The following is a 274-nucleotide window of genomic DNA, read 5'->3' on the forward strand; positions in this document are numbered from 1 at the left end:
AGCAGTGCAGAAGCCGGCAGCAGTGCAGAGGCCAGCAGCAGCCAAGAAGCCAGCAGCAGTGCAGAGGCCAGCAGCAGCCAAGAGGCTAGCAGCAGTAGTGCAGAGGCAAGCAGCAGTGCAGAAGCAAGCAGCAGCCAAGAAGCTAGCAGCAGTGCAGAGGCAAGCAGCAGCCAAGAAGCCAGTAGCAGCAGTGCAGAGGCCAGCAGCAGCCAAGAGGCTAGCAGCAGCAGTGCAGAAGCCAGCAGCAGCCAAGAGGCAAGCAGCAGCCAAGAAG

At 60.9% G+C, this 274-nt stretch overlaps 1 protein-coding gene across 1 annotated transcript; it reads right to left on the reverse strand.

Moving 5' to 3' along the window:
• TM35_000391340 (uncharacterized protein) lies at positions 1-270 on the reverse strand (the record flags this gene model as incomplete). Its single annotated transcript, XM_029029650.1, has 1 exon — positions 1-270. A coding segment is annotated over one exon (270 nt), but the record flags the coding sequence as incomplete, so codon positions are not given.
• Between the last annotated feature and the right edge of the window lie 4 nt (positions 271-274).

This window comes from Trypanosoma theileri, assembly GCF_002087225.1.
Source record: "Trypanosoma theileri isolate Edinburgh chromosome Unknown TM35_Tth_39_V1, whole genome shotgun sequence".
In the NCBI taxonomy this organism is placed as follows: Eukaryota; Euglenozoa; class Kinetoplastea; order Trypanosomatida; family Trypanosomatidae; genus Trypanosoma; species Trypanosoma theileri.